Genomic DNA, 21,219 nt, shown 5'->3' with positions numbered 1-21,219 from the left:
GATAATAACAGAAGAAGCCATGGGTTCATATCTAGAATACTTCTCTGAAGAACAACATTAATTTCTCAGAACTGCCCTTAGAGATTTGAACCCTAATAAGTGAATATTTGTTTTGAGAAAACAAATATGAACAATTTTTTCTTGACTGGTAATGTACCTGGGCCACTCATAGATCTGAGAACACTGTGCCAGAAATTTCTAGCATTACCCAGAAGGGCTGTGATGTTGGTATCCCCTGAGGAAGGAACCAGGTTGGAGAGGAGACCAGCTCCCCTTAGTTTACACACTCCCTCTGGTCCTCAGCCTGCTGGTTTGGGTCTGTGCAGTTAACAAACACATTGAGACATCCAGCATTTTTCACTTTCAGTGAAAGGGACCGTTCTGTCCTCTCCCTTCTTTCTTCGACTTGTGACAATAAGTGTTTCATGCATGCAAGTCTCATTCTGGCATTTCCAATCAACATGGCATGGTGGGATCACACTTTGCCGGGTCCCTTGTCCTCAGACATTCTACAGTGTTAGATAAAATGTAGAAGGAGGGGCACCTAGGTGGCTCAGTTCGTTAGGCCGTCCAACTCTTGATTTCGGCTCAGGTCATGATCTCACGGTTCATGGGATCAAGCCTTGCATTGGGCTCTGCACTGTCAGTGCTTGGGACTCTCTCTCCCTTTCTCTCTGCCTCTCTCTCTCTCAAATAAACTTAAGAAGAAGAAAAGAAAGTAGAAGCAGAAAACCAAAAAGTCTCAACCTACCTCACAAATGAGATGCACGTTTTCAGGGACCACGGACACAATGGGAGACTTTTTGTGCGGGCAGGATGCTGAGTGCCAGCTGGGAGGGTCTCCCACCCCGTCCCTCTGGTTCCACATTCACCCCCAGGCAAGTACGGTGGCTTTGTGTGGAACAGCATTCCTACTTGCATCAGAATGCAGCTGTTCACCCTCATTTCCCTGCAGTCTTCACTTGCTTTCACAGAGTGGCCGTGGTCGGCTTCTAGTGCACTTGTATCCTCAGACGCAATTTGAAAAAACATTTTTTGAGCAAATTAAAATTTGGGTGTACCAGACCACATGCCCCATTTTCATCAAGAACGCCTAGTTTTCATTCTTCTCTCTGAACGTGTCTGAGCCTGTAAATGGTTGGACTTCCCAACAAAGTCAAAATCCCCCAGCAGGTCTGTGGAACATTCTAGTGTCAGCAAATGGAGATTTGGTTTGAATGAACTTCTTTGGGGAGACATAAAATGCTTGGGATCACTCTTTAGGACGTATTAATAGGACTAAACTCTTTTTCTTTTATTTTTTTATGTTTTATTTTGAGAGAGCGAGCGAGCCTGCATGTGAGTGGGGAATGGGCAGGGAGAGAGAAAATCCCAAGCAGGTTCCGCCTTGTCAGTGCAGAGCCTGATTCAGGGCTCAAATTCACCAACCATGACATTATGACCTGAGCTGAAATCAAGAGTCAGACGCTTAACTGACTGAGCCACCCAGGCACTCCTAAACTCTTTTTTTTTTTTTTTTTAATTATGGGTTCCTTCCCCAGCACAATACAGAGGTGGTTCTCTCTTTCAGTGTTTTCACCTTCTCTCATCAAAACAACACTTCAGTTTTATTTTTAGATTCTTTTTCTGTTGCTGGGTTGAGAACACCTTGAATTGATGGATTATAAATCACTTCATGGGGAACCTAGCAATGCAGATCTTGAAAAATGTTGCGGAATCATTTTTACCATGTGCGGTGAAGGAAGTCAAAATTCAGAATAATTAGCCTAACTCAGTTATTTTAAAATATTTTAAGGTATCTTTTGTTGGATGCTTGAAACACAGGACAGTCTTTTGTTACGTAAGCCTAGACACTACTAGGAATGTTCTAGTCTCAAATACAAGTTGGCAGTTAGTTTTAGGGTACTTTATATTTTTTTTTTTAATTTTTTTTCTTAATGTTTATTTTTGAGACAGAGACAGAGCCGACTGAGCCACCCAGGCGCCCCTACTTTATATTTTTTTTAACATACTTTGTATTTTAGGAATACCCATTCATTAATTACACCTCAAATCCAACGAACTGAATGTGGCGGGAAGGGGTCATAAAACAGTTGGCCCCAGTGTGTTCTCATCCTGCCTCTTGGCACTTCTTCTCTGCTGTTGTTGACCCTGGCCTGACTAAATTATAGACTTAAACAGTTATAGAATGAAGAATTCCCTTCACGAGGCACCTGGGTGGCACAGTCTAAGGCTAAGCATCTGACTTTGGCTCAGGTCATGATTTCACGGTTCAAGAGTTCAAGCCCCGCGTTGGGCTCTGCGCGCTCAGCACAGAGCCTGCTTCAGATCCTCTGTCTCCCTCTCTCTCTGCCCCTCCCTCACTCTCTCTCTCTCTCTCTCAAAAATAAACATTAAAAAAAACAAAAAGAATTCCCTTCATGACCAAATTACGTGCTGTCTTCAGATTTGGGAAGACACAATCTGGTGCCTAGAATAGCTCCTATATTGTCCCGTCCCTGCCCCTTTCTATCCACCATCCCCGTGGTTCTATAGGTACAGGATGGACCCCCAAACTCCAAGCAAGCACTGCCCGGGATGGGTAGAGGACAGTTGAGTTCAGGAAAGGTGGAAAAGCTCCTGAATAGCCACTGGGGCTCGTGCTGACAAGCTGTGCAGCACAGCGGGAGGGCTGACCACAGAACTTACTAACTCCCAGCACAAGAAACAGATACGTGACCTTGAACAACACGGGTTTGAACTGCATGGGTCCACTTACGCGTGAGTTTTTTATAGCACTCTAAATGCACTCTCTGTTAGGACTTTCTTAATTATGTTTTTTTCCCTTCTAGCTTTTTTTTTTTTTTTTTTTTTTTTTTTTTGAGAGTGAGCGAACAGGAGTAGGACAGAGAGAGGGAGACCAAGAATCCTAAGCAGGCTCCATACTGCCAACGCAGGGCCCAGTGCAGGGCTCGAACTCACAAACCATGAGACCATGACCTGAGCTGAAATCAAGAGTCAGACGCTTAACTGACTGAGCCACCAGGCACCCCTCTCTTGCTTTACTGTAAGAATACAGTATATAATACATATAACAGAAACTATGTGTTAACCAACTGTTTATGTTATTAGTGAGGCTTCCATCAAGGGCAGGCTATTAGCGGTTAAGTGTGAGGGGCAGTCAAAATTTATAGGCAGATTTTCCACAGTGTGGGGGTGGGTGCCCCAAACCCCATGTTGTTCAAGGATCAACTGTACTTTTTTCTGTTTCTTTTCACCAGAATAAAGAAGATGTTTGCTTCATCGTCTTGAATAAAAAAGAAGGCTCAGGTCTGGGATTCACTGTGGCAGGAGGAACAGATGTGGAGCCAAAATCAATTGTGGTAAGTGACAGTGTCAAGGTGCTCGCAGGAAAGTCACTCCCGAAGCAGCCTCACATTTGATCAGAACAAAATTCACGTCTGTGAGTTCAAAGAATGCTGGTGTTTGTTCCCTCCTAACAAAACAAAAATGGAAAAGTGGGGAAAGTAGGATATGATATATTCATTAGCAAAGATACACATTCTTACCACAGAGCTGACTGATGTATACAGACGGAGTGATTAGATGCAAACACACATCAGTTTTCTGTACCCTCCTATTCACCTGACATTTTATTCTAGCACTAGGAAAACACTAGAATTAACTGACCAAACCCGCATTTGCTTTTGAAATCACTTCCTTCTCAAGAACAACCTAAAATTTTGTATCACTCAAAGGACTTTGAGATCATTGGAGAGGCCACCTTCATTAGGCAAGACCAGGTCCTGTTCATTTTTGTGTTCTTCTTGCCCCCATGGAGTGCCAGGCATATATTAGACACGAGCAAGAAGTTGAGTAAAAAATATATTCCAGGGGCATCTGGGTGGCTCCATTGGTTGAGCGTGCGATTTCAGCTCAGGTCATGATCTCACGGTTCATGAGTTTGAGCCTCATATCGGGCTTTGTGCTAACAGCTGGGAGCCTGGAGCCTGCTTCTAATTCTGTGTCTCCCTCTCTCTGCCCCTCCCCCGCTCATGCTCTGTCTCTTTCTCAGAACTAAATAAACATTAAATATTTTAAATATATATATTCCATCCCTCACATTGAATACGTTTTTGGTAAACCACGTTTGTGTGATGACTTTGGCTTTTGACTTCTCCTTGCCGCAGGTGCACAGGGTGTTTTCTCAGGGGGCTGCTTCTCAGGAAGGGACTGTGAACCGAGGGGATTTCCTTCTATCAGTCAATGGCACCTCACTGGCTGGCTTAGCCCATGGGGATGTCCTGAAGGTTCTGCACCAAGCACAGCTGCACAAAGATGTCCTTGTAGTCATCAAGAAAGGGAATGACCAGCCCAGATCCTCCACCAGACAGGAAGCCAATGGGAAGGGCTTGCTATCCAGAAAGACCAGCCTCCTGGAGCCTGGAGTAGGTAAGACACCAGTTCAACAACCAGCAGGGTGGGTGCAGCTGGCAGATTGGTTCCTGGTGAGCACGAAGGAACATAACTACTATCATCTGGGTCAGAGAAATCAAATGTAGTCAAGTCTTATGTCGGCGGATGGTTCTTGCAAAAGCAGTGTTACAAGGAAGTTATAAACCACTGGCCCCCGTAGTTAAAGTCATACTATTGAAGATTTTTAACGACCGCTTGACTGCTTCTCTAAATGTGCTAAGAAGGAAGCCCTTTCACATTTATATCTTCTTCTTAGGACTTAAGTGGCCGGTAAGTAAAGCAAGAAACTCTTGTGACAGGGGAGGGGAATCATGTTGAGACTGTAGAAAGAGAAATTCCAGTACTGAGATTTGTTCTCGGAAAATATCAAGGTTTGTATTCTTTCCTGTTTTAGAAGAATGTAAGGAAATGAGGGGGTACAGATGTTTAAAGACAGAGACTATAGCCTTAATCAACCAAGAAGAACTCATAAAAAGAGGTTCAGAAGTAAGATTTTCTGTATGCCCTCCACACTGTCACACCAAGGCTCATGAGCAAGGCGTACGAAGTACTTACTCAGGAGGAACTAAGTACCACTTGTGTTTCTGAAGCACAGGCTGATTACGGCCTTCAGATAACTACATCAAACTTGAGTGGTGTCCCCTACCTTGGAGTTCAGGAGTGATGTCTTTAGTCCAGGTGGCATAGGGGAGCCAACGAAGCCCGGGTCAGGGCATTGCCTTCTGGGGAGGTTTTTTTTCCACTCAACATCTCTCCCTAATGAAGTTAAGGGTAGCTGAATTCCTCCCTGTTCCCCTTGGCTTCATGGCAGCCTGGGCTCTCTGTGATTGCTTTGCTGGAAAGGGCACTGATGTCCACTGAACAAATGGAACTCTTCTTGTCCAGATGCCTCCGCAGGCTGGGGGCATTCTCAGCCTTCTCTGTTCCCTTGCTTTTGCTCTTCTAGAAAACTGAAGCCCTTCCCAATATTGGGAAACACCTTAAGTCATCAGACCTTGTCATGCTCACCTTTGCCTCCACATAGTCTCAATTGCTTGTACTTTCAGTGGGATCCGGGCAACTTGTCAAAGGAAACCACTTGACATTTAATCCCAGTAGCTTCCAGAGTTTTTAAGACTCATGAACTCGGGATATGGAAGGCTAATCCTGTCATTTATAATCATTAAGTATTCCTGTGGCACCTTCAGAACATCTGGCCTTGAACCAGATTCTACAGAGTTACCAAATTGTAAACACATTCAGGGCCTAACCTTTATTTTTTCGTATTCCTGTTCCTTAAAATGCCCGTGCCCAGGGCTCTACCTGAACCTGTGCAGTTCTCCCCTAACACAGAGAGCATCCCACTTGAGGGCTGATGCGGTAGGCTGCACGTTAAAGACGCGTAGGAAGCTTTTTAAAATCCTCCTGCTCAGTGAATTCCCCAGCTTATTTCAATCATGAAACCTCAGGGATGGGGGTGAAGGTAAGGGCCAGGGCCCAGCATCACAATCTTTTTAAGGTTCCTGGGTGATTCCAGTAGAGTCTGGCCAGAGCTGAGAGCCTGTAATGGGCCTGTTTTCCTGTTTAACAGCAAGTGAAATCACCTACGGAAAAATCAGGCTGCTCCCATTAGCACATTTCCTTCAGACCACATGGGACGTGGAGTCGCCTTCGTGAAACCACACTAACGGACTGACCTTTATGTGCAAGAGCAGTGATGCTGGCTAGCTCAGCCTCAACCTGAAGGGGGCATTTAATCTGTGGTCCTTCCCCTGCCTCCCAGAGAGCTCGGTGCGCCTTTCCATTCCCCTCAACGTCCTTCAATGAGAACGTGTGTAAATAAGAGAAATAAAAGGCAGGCTTACAATTTCTATGCAGATCTCCAAGGCGGATTTCAGCCAGGCCTCTCCACACTAGCACACAGAGCAGGCAAGAGTGTTGCCGTGGAAACGTCCCCCACCCCCCAGTGGAGAGAGGAGACGGCAGTGAAGGCAGCTGGCGTGTGATGAAAACACACAACAGGAGCATGTGTGGCAGGAGGAGGAAGGAAAGGAGCTCTGGGCGTCCCTGGGAGCTTTGGAATCCACGGTCACGGTCTCACATGGGGTCTGGCGTTTGGGTGTTGCAGGATTTCAGGGTCAGACTGTGACACACTGCTGCCATCGGCAGTCAGAGTCAGCAGGAAATCGAATTTGACTCCCCAAGTGTGACTTCACTGAGACCCACAGCAACAGCGTGTGGGGCTTGCCAAGAGCAGTTCGGAGTCTGGGGGTTTCTGCTTGGGCACAACAGGAAGTGCTTAGAAGAGCACATGGTGCAGGTACGGCAGCAACTTAGCCACGAGGCCAGCTCCAAATTTGGGAGATCAACTCTAACACTGGTTTCGAAGGTAGATGGGACTCCAGGGTGCGGGGGGAATACATTTAGGGGACAGGACAGGAGGTGATGAGTGTCCCTGTCTCTTCATCCTTCCGAACATCGTTGCTACAGGTAGAAGTGTAGCTTCCCACGATGCTCTGTGTGTTGAAGTGCTGAAGACCTCTGCCGGGCTGGGATTGAGTCTGGATGGAGGAAAATCATCGATGGCTGGAGACGGGCCCCTGGTCATTAAAAGAGTGTACAAAGGTAATGCCCTAAAAAACCCAGTTAGCAGTCTGTTTTCTTTCCATTTGGAAAATGTTCTTATTCTCTGTGACATACAGGGTGTGCTGTGTGTCCGCCCTGTTGTGTTCTACACATGTGAACACATGTCGCCCCCATGACAGTCCTATCAGGTACTGTTATCCCTGTTTCACCAGAGGAGAGACTGTGCCACAGGGGGCCATACAAGCCCCGAAGGTCACAGGTGCAAATGGCAGAATAAGGCTTGACCCCAGGCAGTCTGGCCCCAGGGTCTGTGTCCAACTCCGTGTTCTTAACTAGTATTTGCTGTAGCTGATGTAAACATACATGTAAGTAAGGCCATCAGGGTTGCCACTCGGGTAGTTAACATGGACCAAGATCCCATTCATTTAAAATTGCAATACTGGGGTGGGAGTAGAGATCATTGAAACATGTGGTAGATCTGAGGTCTCTTTATGAGCCTGCATCGTCATTTAATCTTGGACAGTTCTCAAAGACCTCTTCAGGTTCCTGAGCTAAACAATTATATTACAAATTTTAAATCTAATTATAGAGGAGCCTGGGCGGTTCAGTCAGTTAAGCATCCGACTCGATCTGGGCTCCGGCCGCGATGTCGTGATTCTTGGCATCGAGCTCCACGGTGGGCTGCGTGCTGACAGCACGGAGCCTGCCTGGGATCATCTCTCTTCCTCTAACATTTTTTTAAAGTATAATTATACTAACAATATCAGTATATATAAGAATATACTAATGTATATCCTGTTTTATGTAATATGCTATCACAATAGTGAATACTAACAGTATCAGTAACATACACCCATATACTCCTAAGCTTGTTATATAGAAAGCTGTGGTGTAGAAATACATCAGGTTTTGTGTGTAAGTAATCTCCACAGTCCCTGATTAGCCGTCATGGTATATTAGATCAAAGTGGAGCCTGTTTTCCTACACTTACTGGCCATTTGGATTTTAGTTACTGATTTGTAGTTCTTTATCTAGTCTGCGTATTCCCTCTGTTGATTAAATACATTGAAAATGATTTTCTCCTAGTCCACTGCTTATGCATCTTAGGAGAGGAGGGGGTTACAGATTTGAATATTTAATGGATGTATGCCCTGTGCGTCTTAAGAATATAGGCACTGGGCTTCAGCCAGGTCACGATCTCGCAGTCCGTGAGTTCGAGCCCCGCGTCAGGCTCTGGGCTGATGGCTCGGAGCCTGGAGCCTGTTTCCCATTCTGTGTCTCCCTCTCTCTCTGCCCCTCCCCCGTTCATGCTCTGTCTCTCTCTGTCCCAAAAATAAATAAAAACGTTGAAAAAAAATTAAAAAAAAAAAAAGAATATAGGCACTGGGTACCACTTAAGTTTTTCGTTTCCTTGGAATTTATTTTGAATACCACAAAGGTGCCAAGCCCTTGTTCTGCATTTATTCTCACAGGGGGTGCAGCTGAACAAGCGGGAACAATAGAAGCTGGAGATGAAATTCTCGCCATTAATGGAAAACCCCTGGTTGGGCTCATGCACTTTGACGCCTGGAATATTATGAAGTCTGTCCCGGAGGGACGTGTGCAGTTAGTAATTAGGAAGCATAGAAATTCGTCCTGAAACCATCACCAGTGGTGATGCTCACTGGTCATGCTGGTTACGTTTTTGAACAAGCATCTCCTTTTCTCAGTTCCCTTACTTGAGCAAATCAGAGTAACTTCTTCAAACGCTGGGTTCCTAAAACAACACAGGAACACTGATACAGGCAAGGACTATAGAAATCTCCACATTTTGACATCTACGTGAAGCTGACCTCTTGTGCGTGCAGCAGCGGTGGAGCGGACCCCTGGAAGCCTTTGACCTGGACCACCTCGGCTGGGAGGGATCCTTTCGTTCCAGTGCCTGTCCCCTCCTTTTCACATTTACTGATGGGGATACAAGACGTGGCGTGCCCTTCATTCGAACCATTTACCTAGACCTTCGCATCCTTCTTGCCTTCTTTCACACTGTACCCAGTCCTGGCAGTGAGGGAGGTAACCAGGTCCGAGGGGGCAACACAAATGTCACAACTAAAAGGACTACAGTTTTATATAATTTTGTAAGTAAGTAACAGTGCTTTTAGGCACATTCAGTGGAAGGAGCTGTGGGTCTGTATTGTTACCGTGAAAAGAAATGAGACTTAAAGAAAGAGAAAAGATAAGTTATGACCTAACAGTTAAGCTGAGCTCAGGAATTATCCAAAAATGAAAAAGCAAAATACAGAAAGTGATATTTTTTAGAGTGTCATGTGCAATGTACGGATGCAGAGTTCAACTCAGTGGACTGTCGATCATCATGAAGTGCTGATCGTGATCTAAAAGTGTAAGTCGTAAGGCTATGCTACAAAAATGCCGTTCTGATAAACCACACTAAATAGCCATGAACTTTGCTGCTTTGAGTGAGCAGAAAGTTCCAGCTCTGAAAGCACCTTGCATCTGGTTTGCAACTTGTCTTGAATAAGTGCTTCAATTCAAGACCAGTCAACCCAAGAGTGGGCAGAAATATAGTCACTGGGTTTCCATTTCTATATTTTATGCACTCCAACCACTAATTTAAGCCAAATTTTTAGAAATCTTTTTAGTACCCTTGGATTTATAAACGTAGGCATTACATTTACAATCCAAATGGAGGAACTTAAAAATAATCCTTCTAGGGGACTTTTTTTTGGTTGGCTGGTTGTGTTCCCCTTTCCCAACAAGCTTAAGAAATAGAAACTTTCTAAAGCACTGGACCTCTTTTCCTGACCTGGGTGTGATGTCGGCTCTGCAGTGACTAAAGCGTTTGCTGGTTTTGTTTTCCTGTTTTGCAAATTCTTCCTTTTGCAAAACCGTTTCCCTGCAAAAGACTGTTGTGACTCATACTGCCTGTGAAAACCCATCCCGGCTGCTCTCCTTTCAAAGCATGACTTGTTCGTAGTGGCTGTTCCCATTCAATGCGCTGTTCCCTGTCACAAAACTGGCTTTTCTCCTCCTACTGCACCTTCTTTTCTTAAATTCTAAACCTTCACCAGCTACATTTACCAAGATGTAAAAAGAAGAAAATGGAGAACAAGGGTGAGTCATTCTTTCAAGGTAAAGCAGCAGAACTATGTAGTTACGAGCCAGACCCAAGGGTGATGCAGGCCAGCAGATCGAGTCCTGGGAGTACAGGTGAGAATCATAACCTGCCTGTGGGAGGACGCCGAGGTATTATGTCAGAGACTTCTTCCAATAATCTGCAGCTTGGGTCTATGGCTTAGAGAAAAGAATGGAGGTCACCGTACCCCTCCCCCGATCATAGAGGTGCTTACTCACCTTTGTACATTGCTTTTCCAAGTGACTAATCCCAGTAAACCTCTGTAAAGTTGGCCCAGAGGGGTCTCTCAGATGGGACTGAAGTATCTGGCTGGTGAGCCCAGATTTCTCTTTTTTTTTTTTCCGTAGGTTATATACAAAAGAGAATGTTGCACAAGAGTTAGCTAGAAAGACCTGATTAATTTAGCTTCTACTATTCACTACAGTTCCAGGTAGGATACTATAGGCAGTCAGTGCAAGGTGCATGCTAGATTGTTTTTAAGTCTCTGGGGTCAGTTTTGTGGTTTCTGCTTTCTTGCCTGAATGGTAAGAGAATATTTGCCTCCACCCTTCCAGCTGTGCCTACCAGTAAGAAATTCACATTCCTACGCAAACAGGAACATCTACAGAATGGGGAGCAGTGGAACAGTCTCCTTCCAAGAGTCCCTGATCATCGTATCTGAAGAGTGCAAAGGGTAGACCTTTGGCTCACTAAATTGTGTTAAAGTCATCAGCCATTTCTAGTAGATCTTGCGAGAAGGGTTTCCCTGGTCACCAGTTGGAATTGAAGGGAGAAAGCAAAAGGCTAAACTATCTCTGACCCTTAGAAGGCTACTTACTTGTCTTCAGTGTTCAAGGCATGACTAGTATTTCTAATTAGTCTAATTCCCACACTTCCTGAAGTGAGCACTAATGGTATTCTATTATCCTACTAAAATTTTCATTGTTTGGGGTTTTTAACTCGTCAGTCACCCACAATAAGCTATGAGGGTAAATATGTGTTACAACAAGTAAATTGTAGTTGCAAGGATATTCTGTGAAGGTTGAAGTCGGGTTTCATTTCTGTCCTTCCATACACATCTCATTTAATTTTATGGTTGACTTAATTGGCACCACACCTGTTGTATGATAATATACATCCTTTATTTATGTAAAATAAAATGCCTTATATATTAAAGAGTAAGTGCAATAATATGAAATAGCCTGTACATTTTTAAAATGTTGTCGCCAAGTTATGTAAATCCACATCTCTGTAAACAACCTTTTTTAAGTAATTTTAAAAAAATAAACACTCTACTTACTACTTGGCTCTTTCCTTGTTGTTTTAGTTCTGCAATCCATAAATTAACCTTTTAAAATATGATAAGGGGCGCCTGGGTAGCTCAGTTGATCGAGCCCCACTTAGGGCTCCATGCTGAGCATGGATTCTCTCTCTCCCCACTGCTTACACGCTCTCTAAAATAAAAATATAAAAAATATCAAGACATGTTTATTATTACTTAAATTATTACATAAATGAGAGGTCCAAAGGCAACAGAAGTAAAATCAACAACTCTTGGGGCACCTGGGTAGCTCAGTTGGTTAAGCGTCCGACTTCGGCTCAGGTCATGATCTCGTGGCTCATGAGTTCGAGCCCCACGTCAGGGATCTGTGCTGACAGCTCAGAGCCTGGAGCCTGCTTTGGATCCTGTCTCTCCCTCTCTCTCTGCTCCTTCCCAACTCGTGCTCTCTCTCAAAAATAAGTAAACATTAAAAAAAAATTTTTTTTAATCAACTCTTACATGGCCACACTGAGGATCTAACACAATCTAAATCTCCAAGACCTTCAACATCCCATGCCTTTGCAAAGCCCTGACCGTCTAGATTTTACTCCCCTCTTCCCACTACTAAAGTCTTCAATTTCCGCAAGCCTAATCCCAACACTGTCGATGTTCTCCCCATCAGAAGCCCCACCTTTCATTTCTTCTCTGTTAGACTAGACACCACGGTAGAGCACAGCAGCCCCCATCCATCCCAGAGATTCGGCACCCTTGTCCCAGCTAATCCTGGATCCTTCCTTCCACTAGCCAGCTTGTCGGTTCCTACGTTCCTCTTCCTAGAGGAAATCCCACAACCATGTAGAATAATGCTGCTATAAATCCATGATTTCCAGCGATACCTGGAGACTCCCCAGCTACTCAGCCATTGTTTCCTTGTCGGTTTTTCCCTTTATAATGACTATTCCTCATTTTTCTCAAAACTGCTACCCACTCACCTCCCGCTACCACCCCACCCACCCCCGTGGCCCCATGCTTGGATGACCTGGGATCCTGCTTCACACAGTAAAATAAAAAGCATCAGTTTACTTAGTCTCTTTTGATTTTAAGATGCAGACACCAACCTAGAGTAGCACAAGAAAGATGATGGCATGTCATAGAAATGTAAAAATGGGACTTGGCATATGACCGGGCCTCTGAGACTGAACGATGGGGTTCATGGGTGTTCACTCAGTGCCCTCCACTGGTAAGACTTCCCTGTTATTTGGGGCACCTGGGTGGCTCAGTCGGTTGAGCATCAGACTCTTGGTTTCAGCTTAGGTCATGATCTCACAGTTTGTGGGATCAAGCCCCACATTGGGCTCTGGGGTGACAGCACTGAGCCTGCTTGGGATTCTGTCTCCACAACCCCCCCCCCGCCCCTCCCCTGCTCGTGTGCTCTCTCAAAAATAAACTAGTACATAACCATCCTGCTATGTGTGGGTCTGTTTCTGCAGATCCACTTCTCCCTCTACCAGTCAGTGGCCTTATCACCAACTCTTCATACCTTTTCTTTATTAGAAACCTTATAGATGCTATTTTCTCATAACTTCGGCCTCTTATCACAGAATTTCTCTGGACATACCAGCTGCTGCCTGCCTGAATTTTTCCATATACACCCCAAAAGTCAGGTGCTGACTGGCTCACTCCTACTCAGGTAAAACTTCTGACAGAGAGTGTGCTTATTTGTTCATGTAACTTTTTTGTCTAAAGCCCAAACAAAAACACAAAGAGGGATGAATTTTAATACAGAAATAGCCCATTCTAGGAGTGCTGGAGAATGCATACCAGGTACAATACAATCTTAAGACCAAACTGAAGAGCAATGAAATGGGATACAATTCTCTTTAGCAAAAGAAGTATGAAATGAGAGTCCTGAAGAAGGCCACCTAAAGTCTTACCCTGGAGAAAGGGGATTGCAGGACAAAGTGGGTCCCAAAAAAAGCAGGAAGCACCCGGAATTGGAACCATTTACACTCCTCAGAATGGTAAGGAGGGTGAGGTTGAAGAGGGGGGATTGTTTTGATTTTTCCAGATACCTGGGTCAGCCTAGATAGGGCCAAGGAACAACACACAAGGAATGGTCTGATCTGAAGGGAGCGCCCGCCAGATAGGACCCTACCACAAAAAGGCTGAGCTAATTCAGTAAGGGTTTAGCTGCCACAGCTCACCCACCCCAGAAAGGCTCCAGCAGCAAGTGCCACTCCACACACCCCCTTCCCAATCCCCCCAAAGCAGCTATCTGAATGAAACAAGACTAAGATCGGCCACTACCCAGCTTTCTTCTCTCATCCTAAAGGATGAACCGAACACACTTAAACACAGAGACCTACCGACCAACCCTGAGCAAACAGGAAGCTCGGACAGGACCCCCACTAAAAACAATTTGGTTCAGCAAAGGTCTTCCTCATGAAGACAGAACTGGGAAAGGTGGAGGGAGGACACTGAAACACAATATGCAAAAGGCAGATAAATATAATGGGAGGACCACCTTGGGTATCAGAAGATGATAAATTCAAACGGATTTGTATTCTCAATGTACTTAAAGAGAGTGTAACTTCTAAGAAACAAGATCAAAAAAGAAAGAAAATCAAGTGAGATTAATACGGATCTGGTGTAACCAAGAACAGAAACTAAGAGACCACTTTACCAAACTAAAAGACCTAGCAGATGCATCAAGTCAAATCAAACTGGAGAAACCTAAGTCAGTGACATTGAAGATGAACTTGAAAAATGCTTAAAATACAATGGAAATGCACAAAGGCTATCCATAAATAAAATAAAAATCCTGATGAAATGTTAGGTAGTAGAATCCAGTAATGCATTAAGGAAAATACTAAGCCTAAGTGATGTTAACTCCAAACACGACTGGTATGAATTTAAGAAATCTTTAAATGTAGTTCATTTTATTAGGACTAAAAATATATGTATAAAAATTATAAAAGACATCAATAAATATTTTTTAAAGTTTGCATCATACTGTATTTTTTTTATCATAAAGTGAATAGGAGGCTAAATTCAGAAACTATAAAACAAGAGACTCATAATTTAACCAGACTACATCCAAACTAAAAACAACTGGGGACTGTCCCAGCAGATTTAGGCAAGATGGCAGAACAGTGACATAGTGTTTTAATCTCCTTACCTCCCACCCATTCTCTGCTCCCTGCAGCTACCACCCCACACACACACACACACACACACACACGCACAACTAGTATAGATAAACGATGTACTACAACAAAACTAGGTTTGAAAGTACCCCCACAAATCCCAGAATATACAAATAGGGACAAACTACTAACAGCAAGATGCGTGCAAACAAGGCAGAGGAAGCACCAGGACATCTGACAGCCCTTGAAAACCCCACTGTCCCCACCATAATCAACGTAATCAATAGGGGAGCAGAACCAGATCTCAGAAAGTAATCTGCCGTAGCTCTTTCCACTACACCCAAACAGAAGAGGCAGGTGTAGAGAATAAATACAGTTAGAAAAGCTACCCTGACCCACATCCCTTGTAAAACAGCAGCAAAAGTAATTGCATGTAAAAACAGGCAACAGAAGATAATCTAAGTAAAATCCCATACAACATTATTATAAGAACAAAGAGCCTGAGGCGCAAATACAATCAATCCCTATAGACAACAACAAAGTACACCAGAAAGACATGCTCAGGAAACCAGTGAAAACTGTAACCGAATGCCTCAAAAAAAGTACATCAAGAAAACGGCATAAAATATAAGATAAACTGAAATTAGGAAAAAATTCAGAAATTGGTTATTATAATAAACCCAGTAAAAACAATTTCAGAAAAGATGAAACTAGAATACGTAACATCTTAAGATAAAAAGGGTGAGAGGCTTAAAGATGAACGGTAATGAGAAAAAAGAGCCCAAGCAGAGCAGACAAATATAAGGAGCTGTAATAACAGTCCCCAAAGAAGAAAACCTAAACCAAGGGACAGAACAAACACTGAAAACTTTACTTTTCCTGAAACTTAGAATAAAAAAGATTTGACACTACACATTGAAGAACGTACCGTGTACTTGGAAATACTGATCCAGGGGCACCTGGGTGGCTCAGTCGATTGAGCGTCCAGCAGAGCTCACTGCTTATGGGTTTGAGCCCTGGCTCAGGCTCTGTGCTGACCACTCAGAGCCTGGAGCCTGCTTTGGATTCCGTATCTCCCTGTCTCTCTGCCCCTCCCTGGCTCGTGCTCTGTCTCTCTCTCTCCCTCTCAAAAATAATAAGCATTAAAAAATGTTTTTAAAAGGTAATACTGATCCAGAACAACCAACACCCAAACACAGTATGATAACATTATTGGGGGGAAAAAATCCTGTGGGCTCCAGGCAAAAAGAACAAGGCATTCATGAGGGAAAGAAAATCATATTACAATCAGACTTTGACAGTAATGCTTTATGCCAAAAAGAACACACTTAACACACTGAAAAAAAAAAATCAAAATATGATCTAGAATGTTATCCAGACAAACTGACCTTCAAATAAAAAGGCTGCAGATAACCTGTCACCAGAATACCAACACTCAGGGACTATTATTCTCAGGCCTTTCTGAAGAATCTAACAAATGAGCAAGACAACCAAAATGATAGGACAATGACATAAGGAATGGTAGTGAGCACTAAACATGTATTTACCTGAAGAGTTAAGACCAAAGAGCTAAAAGGGAGACTGTACTATGTATAACGACGATGTTCTTACAATGCAGATACAGCTCAAAGTGGAGCACTGACTTGTACACTCAAAAATGGTTAAAATGGTAAATTTTACGTTACCACAATAAAAAAGGAAAAAAAAGTAAGTACGTCATAAGTTTACAGTGATACTTCTCATTTAAATGTAGAACTACAAAGGTTTTGACTACCTTCTGTCTTAAAGCTATACTTTTAAGTTTTCCATATCAAGAATCCTGGTTCTCATCAAGGAAATTAATTATGATAAGAGAATGTTTATTTCTGTAAGTCCATAATACTTAACGAATCAGTCACCTTTAGAGAATGTTAGAGAACCAACTCTATTTTGAAACTCGGTAAACAAAAGGTAGAATTTAGGGGGCACATGGATGGCTCAGTTGGTTGAGTGTCCAACTCCTGATTTCACCTCATGTCATTATCTCATAGTCATGAGATCAAACCCTGCACTGGGCTCAGTGCTGACAGTGTGAAGCCTGGTTGGAATTCTCTCCCTCTCTCTGCCTCCTTCCCACACACGCACTCTTTCTTCTCTCACAATAATAAACATTTGTTAAGAAGGTAGAATTGGGGCGCCTGGGTGGTGGCTCAGTCGGTTAAGCGTCCAACTTCAGCTCAGTTCGTGATTTCACAGCTCATTGAGTTCAAGCCCCACATCGGGGTCTGCTATCAGCACAGAGCCCGCTTCAGATCCTCTGTCCCGTTCTCTCTGCCCCTCTCCAGTTCGTTCTCCCTCAAAATAAACACACACACACACACACACAAAATAAAGACTTTATCCTACTTTTCCTCTATAAATACTAAGAGGTAATAGCAATGATACAGGTGAAGTCTTTTATAGATATTCTCTAGCTAATAAGCAAAGAAATATAAGAATTAAAGTATCACCCCTCTGCAATCCCAATAAATCACTGATGTAATAAGAAATGACCAGTAAGGTTACCAACGTCACAAAAGGAAAGAGATTAAGAGCTCCCTGATGGAAGAACAAACCACCACCTATGAAACAGTGTTGCCCAAAGAAACCTGAATCTGACAGCCTCTAGATCCAATTACCAATACCTGGCAAGTACAAAAGTCAGAAAAACACATTAAACTACACCATGTGGAAACAACCAGCAAAATCCAAACTTTGGAAAACTCTACAGGACAAGTGATCCAATTTCATCAGCAAATATCTTACAAGGGAAAAAACAAGAGACAGATGTCAGGGAGAGACCTACATTTTAAGAGAAACCTGGGGTGGCTCAGTTGGTTGAGCATCCAACTTCAGCTCAGACCATGATTTCGCGGTTTGTTGAGTTTGAGCCCCCACTTCGGGCTCTGCTGCAGTCAGCCTGTCAGCACAAAGCCTGATTCAGATCCTCTGTCCTCCTTTCTCGGCCTCTCCCCCTCTTGTACTCTCTCAAAAATAAACATTTTTAAAAAAAACCACTTAAAAAAGGCCATCAAATGAAAGATGAAAGGGGCACCTGGGTGGCTCAGTTGGGTAATAAGCATCTGACTTTTGGTATCCACTCAGGTCACCTCAAGGTTCATGGGTTCGAGCCCTGCATCAGGCACACTGTCAGCATGGGCCTGCTTGGGATTCTACCTCTCTGCCCCTTCCCCACTAGCACTCTCTCTCAGAATAAATAAGCTTAAAAAAAAAAAAAAAAAGGAAAAGGAAACCAAACAGAACAAAAGTATTAGAGATGCAATACTGGGTCAGAACAGTATTCTCAGGGATTAGGGAGACTCTAACTGGGAGGAAGCCTTGAACAGATTCTGGATAGCTGGCAACATTCTGTCTCCTGACCTGGGTGATGGCTGCAAGCATATTTGCCTTAAAATAATTTATTAGCCTATACATTTGCTTATGTGATTTTCCATGTGTATTTTAATCAATACATGTGATTTTTAGATGTTATATTTAACTGCACCCCCAAATTCATATGATATATGCATATCCCAAATCTGAATACCAGGCAGATCTCTTTAATAGGACAATTAAGATCTGCACAGATTCCATGCTTGAGCACTGCACCATATACTTTTCCAAAGATTAAAAAACAAAAACAAAAAGCCTCACCATATACCAACTCCAAAGACTGGGAAAACCAACTGCATCACAGACACAGGGTTAATACCCATAATATATGGAAAGTCCTGATGAAGCAATACAAAAAAAAGATCAATGCCCCTTAAAAAAAATGAAAACATGAACAAATAACTCACTGGGGGGAGGGGGGAATACAAATTACCAATAAAGATAGTAAATGATAACCCCTGAATAAGAATAAAATAATTTGATTGTTCTCCTCTATTAAGCTCGGTAAAGACCAGAATTGATGACACCCTCCTCTACAGTACTGGCTAAGGTCTAAAGAAACCACCATTTACATTATTGGTGGAAATTAACATGAATCTTAGAAGTCAAACTGACTTTATCTTTACATTTTCAAGACCTACTGTTTGAGTAAATTCATTTCTATTATTCCTCCTACAGAAATCAACTATAAAGACATGGGGTGGCTCAGCTGGTTGAGCGTGCAACTCTTGATTTCTGCTTAGGTCATGATCCCAGGGTCATGAGACTGAGCCCCACGTCAGGCTCCATATGCAATGTAGAGCCTGCTTGAGATTCTCTCTCTTTCTCTCTCCCTCACCCACACTCTCTTTTTCTAAAATTAAATTTAAAAAGACTTTAAATAAATATAAAAACAGGAGAATAATCCAAATATTCATTAGTGGCAAAGTTATACAATGAAGCCAAAAATGCTTAAAAAGAATGTGTGCTTATTCTGAAAGCTCTCCACAACATAAATGGAAGAAGAATATTGCATATTCCCATTATGATGCTAGTGGAAATCACGGTACGGCACTGGTCTACCAAGAGTAAATTCTAACATTCAACTGAGAAAGTATGTGTATCACTTTAACTATGTTACCATCCATACCCCTCTGACAGTAGCCCACAAGGTTATGTACATTTACACTGCTGCCTTGCCAGTGCTATTAAAGAATACAGAAAATTTATGCAAAATTTATGAGAGCCAGTGATATCGTCCTGGGACTCAATGGGATGCAATGAATAGGAAATTACTCAGGTTGTCAGTCATATTGATCTGGATGAAAGTAAAATGGAGCAACATTATCTGTAAATATATATAATGAGGAAATACAAGATGGAGAAACCACAGAGCTGGAATTAAACTTCATAAATACCTCACACAGACTTGTGACTACTGATTTCCATGTTCTTGGGGCAAGGGTGGCCACGACTCGCCGTCCTGGACCCTTGTCATCATCAGGCTGAATGTCATTATTTACTGGTCCTGTATTGCCACTGAACCCAAACACCAGCCCCTTTCACTTTCCTTTGGGTGATGACCAAACTCAGACGTTATATTTAAAAAGAGTATTGTATTCGTCTGTTCAGAAACGATAGGAAGAACTGAATGATGGAATGTGTCTGAGACCACTGGGTAATCCTGTTTCCGCAGACCAGCAGCTTTCTTGGCCACCTGACATCTGACAGTGTCTTTTTCCTCTAAGAACATAGAGAACTGGCCAACTTTTTCATCCACAAAAGACAATTTATGTTAAATTATACCAAGATATTAGAAGCAAGCAGGAATATCCTTCTATCACTGAATTCTGTACCACCATGAGAATTTTTGCATGCCTGCTCTTCTGCTTCTCTCTGTTAGAGAAAATCCGTCCCCTCCTAGTGCCAAAATAAGAAAGGAAAAATTGTAGTTGAATGCCACGACTACTACTCAATCGCTCGGGATTAAAAGTTCAAACACTTACCAGGTAACCTGAGACTCAGCAAGGCATCCTCTCCAAGCTTGTCCTTCAATAAATGAAGATAGTAATCGGGGTTTGGGGAGCTCAAAACGAAGTACAGACTACTTTACCAGGCACAGAGTGTGCATTCACCAAGGCTTGTTGCTCCTTTCTGTTGGAGTCTTGTTCTAGATCAGGTTAGAGCACTGTTAAAGATCAGGTTAATTTAAGGAACACTCAACAATTAAACAGTATGTGAAGAGCTCAAGAAGCAGCAGATTCTTTACACAATAGACTTTTATGGAAGTGTTGTTATATTCAAACCCACTGCCTGATTTTCAGATCCAAGCAGCATAAACCCGTGGAAACACCGCTCCTACCACACGGCACAATTATTTCCATGGGTCCTATCATTTCTCCTTTAAAGAGGACTGTACACAGTAGCATTTTATAGGAGAAAAAGTTCTAGATAACATCCCCCCACCTCCAAATTGTACTCCTCTTCCTCGCCTCTGGCTATAAAATATTTACTGCAGTTGGGGCCACAAACAGGTGGCGGTGACTGGGCACTCAGCTCTGAAACCACTGACAGAGGTTCGGACAAGGCCCTTTTCCAGCCTTGCTTGAGAATATAGATGCTGGCGATGAGGTGAAGAATACTTTAGAAAAACATCCATGATCTCACTTCTAAAATTTTTGCAAGCAAAAAAACAGTACCTTTTCACCTGAAAAGAAATCCCAGGATAGAATCAGTTATCGGTTCAGTATCCACTTTATAAGGGAAAAAACAAATTAACAGTTTCCATACTTATTTACCACCAGTAGTGTCAGTTTTAGAGGTAAAGGAGGTTATTTTAAAGGATAGAAAATCTTTTTCCATTCATTAAAAAAAAACAGAGCCTGGCAAACTACTACCTACGGCCAGCTGCCTGTTTTTGTGAACAGTTTTATTGGTACACAGCCTCATCCACTTATTTGTATTGCCTATAGCAACTTTCATTCAAGAGTTGAGTAGTTGGGACATTACAAATGGCTCACAAAACCTAAATATTTACTATCCAGTCCTACAAGAAAAAGTTTGCCAGCCCCTGCACCAAAATATTACCACACTAGGGGTGCCTGTGTGGCTCAGTCGCTGGAGCGTCAGACTCTTCGTTTGGGCTCAGGTCATGAACTCATGGTCATGAACTCATGTGGGTTCAAGCCCCACGTCAGGCCCTGCGCGGACAGTGCAGAGCCTGCTTGGGATTCTCTCTCTCTGCCCCTCCCCCACTCATGCTGTCTCTGTCTCTCAAAATAAATAAATAA

At 43.0% G+C, this 21,219-nt stretch overlaps 1 protein-coding gene across 5 annotated transcripts in view; it reads left to right on the top strand.

Moving 5' to 3' along the window:
• PDZD2 (PDZ domain containing 2) overlaps positions 1 to 11,434 on the top strand; it is a 233,994-nt gene extending 222,560 nt beyond the window's left edge. For all 5 annotated transcript variants that reach the window (XM_047863057.1, XM_047863061.1, XM_047863067.1 and 2 more), the window contains exons 21-24: positions 3,261 to 3,362; positions 4,170 to 4,431; positions 6,925 to 7,059; positions 8,493 to 11,434. In XM_047863057.1, coding sequence (XP_047719013.1) covers positions 3,261 to 3,362; positions 4,170 to 4,431; positions 6,925 to 7,059; positions 8,493 to 8,659 — 666 coding nt within the window. In that variant the 3' untranslated portion in view covers positions 8,660 to 11,434. The remainder of the gene's footprint in view (positions 1 to 3,260; positions 3,363 to 4,169; positions 4,432 to 6,924; positions 7,060 to 8,492) is intronic.
• Positions 11,435 to 21,219: the final 9,785 nt, after the last annotated feature.

This window comes from Prionailurus viverrinus, chromosome A1 (genome assembly GCF_022837055.1).
Source record: "Prionailurus viverrinus isolate Anna chromosome A1, UM_Priviv_1.0, whole genome shotgun sequence".
NCBI lineage: Eukaryota > Metazoa > Chordata > Mammalia > Carnivora > Felidae > Prionailurus > Prionailurus viverrinus.
The sequence above is the reverse complement of the archived record's forward strand: the minus strand, read 5'-3'. Positions and strand labels throughout refer to the sequence as shown.